This window comes from Trifolium pratense, linkage group LG6 (assembly GCF_020283565.1).
Source record: "Trifolium pratense cultivar HEN17-A07 linkage group LG6, ARS_RC_1.1, whole genome shotgun sequence".
Taxonomy (NCBI): domain Eukaryota; kingdom Viridiplantae; phylum Streptophyta; class Magnoliopsida; order Fabales; family Fabaceae; genus Trifolium; species Trifolium pratense.
Window position 1 is genome coordinate 6248742 of NC_060064.1, and position 4288 is coordinate 6253029.

Sequence of the window (4288 nt, forward strand, 5' to 3'; positions counted from 1 at the left end):
ATCCAAAACATAACCTTACATAAATCGAATTTGGAAAAAGAAAAAAATCCTCAAAGTAAATGAGTTAGAGTACTCCAAGAAATGGCATGTGGATATACTTTAAAAAAAAAATGCAAAATAGTTACTCTGAATTTAAATGTTCAAACTCAAAGTTGTAAAATAATCACTCTTAATCTTAAGATTAAATTATTTTTTCCCTTAATAAATTGTTGGTTTTGTTCTAATCTTTTAAGTAATTTTTGTTCCTTTAGCTCCCTTAACTATGTTTCTGTTAGTCACATTCATCTCTTCTGATAATTTTTAATCCCAAATATACAAGGTGGGTCAATATTAGTAACTTAATTTCAGTTTTTCATTTTATGAGAGATTAGTAAAGAATATTAGTAAGTAGAAATCATTTTGATGCAAAAGAATAATGGCTTTACACCTAAGGAGAGATTAGTATTTCACAAAGCAGTGAAATCGTAAAGAAATTACATCTGCATGCAAAGAGAAATTTATTGGTACATGAACTTTTAGATTGAATGGGATAAGGACTTATGGTCATAGTCACAGGCCTGAAGATCAGGAAACAATTAAATGCCCTTGATACCCAAAGTTCTAGTTGATAATTAGTGAAATAAATTGAATGGCCTTATACATAAATTTTTCCAAAGCTTTGACATGTAACAATGCCTGTACTTCAGGGTTTCATCAACAGCTCCTTAATGTAACTAAGAACTCCCTCAACATTCACAGTCCAAGCAACTGAAATAGGAGAATAACCTGTCCATGGGTTGCTTGTATTCCATCTGTATGAAATGAACGCAATTATGTTGAGCATAAAAACATTGTAGCACCAAAATGAGTGAATAAGAATAACAGATTCAAATTTGGACAAACCTTTTCAGTCCTTGGTCTAGAAGTGTATGTCCAACACAAACACCTTGTGTCTCTACCCTCACTACCCCCTTCTTGTATGTGAAAAGATCTGGACGCACAACTGCCACGAAACTAACAGGGTCGTGGAGGAAAATTCCTGAAATAAGAAATCCAATTATCAAAATCCCATGTGAAAGCGGCATAACTAGCTGTATCAAAATAGTATGTAAAGTTACCATAGACGCCGTCAGATTTTACATGCCAATCTCTGTAGAATTTGCACATTTCACTTAAAAGAGCTACATGCTTTCCTTTTGATTCCTTCAGTTCAAGGAGGTCAGCATCTGAAACCAGCAGAAAATGATCACTTTCAAGTATCTGACAATGAATAAGGAATAACACAAGGTAGCATAGAAATCGTTGCCAATTAGGATTACAACTCGACCTGTCAATTGCACTTGGGTTGTGATGTTTATTCCAACAACAACAACATCTGCCCCAGAGGTAAACACAGTATCTGCTGCTTCTGGGTCTCCATATATCTGCAAGTTTATGGATAGTCATCAGGATTAGGACTGATATGATAAGAGATCATATTCTCCTAAAATGAATCCTTTTTTTTTTGGATAACCACTAGACCTAGTCCTCCTCACTGTAAGGAAGCCAAAAAGAGGCTTACTCTTTATAAAACTGTAGCTGCTTATTGAATCATATCATAAAAGGCCCTTATTCAGAAACTATCAGTAATTTACTACCACAAATTGTGATTTGCGACACACCATATACAACCAGCATAAAAATGAAAGTTTAGTTTTTAACCCGATAAAATTGCTATTACCCTCGTACATAGCATAAATTGAAAACCAAATCAATGTTAGAAAACGGTTTGGTCATGTTCCACTATGGTTTAGCGCTATAGCACTAATATAGCCTCTATTTGACAACAATGGTAGGTATATCACGGATCACAAACAATAGCGACTTGTTCATATCCCCATGTGTTGTAGAGCAATAGTTACTATTTCACAACATTAAACCAGATTACTATCATACCTATTTTTTTAGGTGAATAAAATAGAAAAGAAAATAGATATATAAACACAAAGTCAAAACAATGCCTGTTATTGTGAAGCAAGAGGAGCTCAGCAATGAATATGTAAATTTTCTGCGTCGTAATTTTTCAAGCATATGAAACTTACAAAACATCAATGAAAAAGTCCAAAAGAAACAAGTCTCTGTAGCCTTTTCTTATTAAAGGAAACATAAACAGAATTCTACAACTTACATTTGCTTCTGCAGCTGGATTGACATTCCCCAAGGCAAAGAATGAACCACCAAGTACAACTATTTTCTTCACCTTGCTTGCAAAAGAAGAATCTCTTTTGATTGCCTAATAACAAAATGCAAACTATTAGATAAAAAAAATGTATATAATTGTAATTTAAATTTGCCAGGACCATAAAGAACAAGACAAAAACGTGTAACTTACTAGAGCTATGTTAGTAAGTGGTCCAAGTGCTAGAACAGTTATTTCACCAGGATATTCAGAAACCTTCTCCACTAAAAACTCACTAGCACTTTTGTCAATTTTACTAGCTTTAGGATCAGGTAGGAATATATTCCCTAATCCATCTTTACCATGAACAAAATCAGCCACTCGAGGCCTTCCACCCTATTCCAGAAAATACAACATAATGAATACTAGAAAAACAGATTAAAAATCAAGGGGAAACACAAGCAACGAAAGGACACAAAAAACACATCAAAGTAAAACATAGTTTAATTTTCACTGTCAACACATCAAAGTAAACACTATCAGGGTAACGAGTTTTACACCGTCAACACATCACAAACAATCATGTATCTGGTTTTAGAAGTGGTTACAATAAAAGTCAAACGTTTCCAATGATTTGACAGTTATGATTTATTGATACTGACAGTGCATATAAATTAAATTTAAATCCATAAATACTAATATGACTAAATTGACACAGAGAAACTCGAAAAGTCAAAACTAGATAGAATTAGATACCTTCAATGGCTCAGTACTTCCTTCTGCAACAGGAACACTTCCACGGCCTGCGATCTCACACTATCCTTTTTGCATATTAAAAACACAATCAAGAAAATATTCCAAAAACATAAAAAGACAAAATAAATATTCAGAATCAATAGCCAATTAGCCATAATAATCCAGATTCACATGATTTCTATTTGAGAAAGAAAAAACAAGAAACACATACCAAATTCAAAGCATTACGTGTAGAATCTTCAGTAGCAGCATTACCAAAAACAGTTGTCAATCCCACCACCTCCACTTCAGGACAACGAAATGCCATTAAAATCGCCATACTATCATCTGAAAAATCACAAAAAATTCTCTCCAATCTCACAAACAGAATCTCAATTACAAAGTAAAACTATATTTCTATTTTCATTTTTCAACCTAATATAAACCTAATCAACAAGTAAATCCAAATAATAACCTAAAACTATGAGGCACAAAATTACAATAGAAAAATGAAATGTAAAATTAAGATTGAAAATGAAACAAACCGATCCCAGGGTCAGTATCGATAATGAGTTTCTCGGCGTTTGCATCTACACCGTTGACGAAACCGTTAACGTTGTTGACTAGAGTACTCATGATGATTGAATCTGGAATTTTAACGAATTGCAACAAGCTAGGGATTCAGAAAAATGCGGAGAAAGATAGATATATATATTATAAAAGCGGTTAGAAGATGTATGTGTATGTGTTTATGTATGTATGTATGGTGTTAATGTGAAAGAGGATACATACATACATACATAGACACGCAACGCAAGAAGGAAAGAAAGTGTGGGAAGGAATATGCAGAGAAGGGACGATGAAGTTGAAGATGGAAAATGACGATGATGATGATGATGATGAAGATATAACACGTCTATGTTATTTTGGCGAATTAGAATATGACACGTGGTGGATCAGCTTTGTATTGTTTTGAATATCCTTTATTCAATTCCCGAAAATCAGTTGGGGATACCGTAAATGTTTGTCATCATCCGTTCAGTTTATGTCATTTTCGTTTTATTTTATGAAAGAATTGAAAAAAATGTTCTTATTAACCAAGTAAAGTGAGAAATTCTTAACAACAGTTAGTTAGTTCAGTGGTGATTGACACTGAACTTAGGGAGAATTGCGGTTCGATCATCTGTAACTGCGATCAGGAGGGGCTAAAACTATTTAATGTCAGAACTGATCCTGATTAAACTGGTGATACACTTTATTAAAAAAAAATTGTCAACAAACATGTGTCGTGCATTTTATTAAAAAAAAAAAATCTTCTAATTGCTCATATACATTTTTGTTCCAACTAAGCTCTGCGTTTTTGTTTTTTGTTTTTAATTTCTTTGTTTCAATTATTTTTATGTGAACACTTTGATA

The 4288-nt window shown here is 33.1% G+C and overlaps 1 protein-coding gene across 1 annotated transcript; it reads right to left on the bottom strand.

Annotated features, from left to right (window-relative positions):
* Positions 1-438: 438 nt before the first annotated feature.
* On the bottom strand, positions 439-3928 carry LOC123890404 (uridine nucleosidase 1). Its single transcript, XM_045940012.1, has 9 exons — positions 3418-3928; positions 3105-3220; positions 2894-2953; positions 2351-2533; positions 2147-2251; positions 1307-1403; positions 1098-1205; positions 883-1018; positions 439-791 (listed from the first exon to the last, which is right to left on the bottom strand). The coding sequence occupies exons 1-9, from the start codon at positions 3506-3508 to the stop codon at positions 683-685; spliced, it is 1005 nt and encodes a 334-aa protein (XP_045795968.1). The 5' UTR covers positions 3509-3928; the 3' UTR covers positions 439-682.
* Positions 3929-4288: the final 360 nt, after the last annotated feature.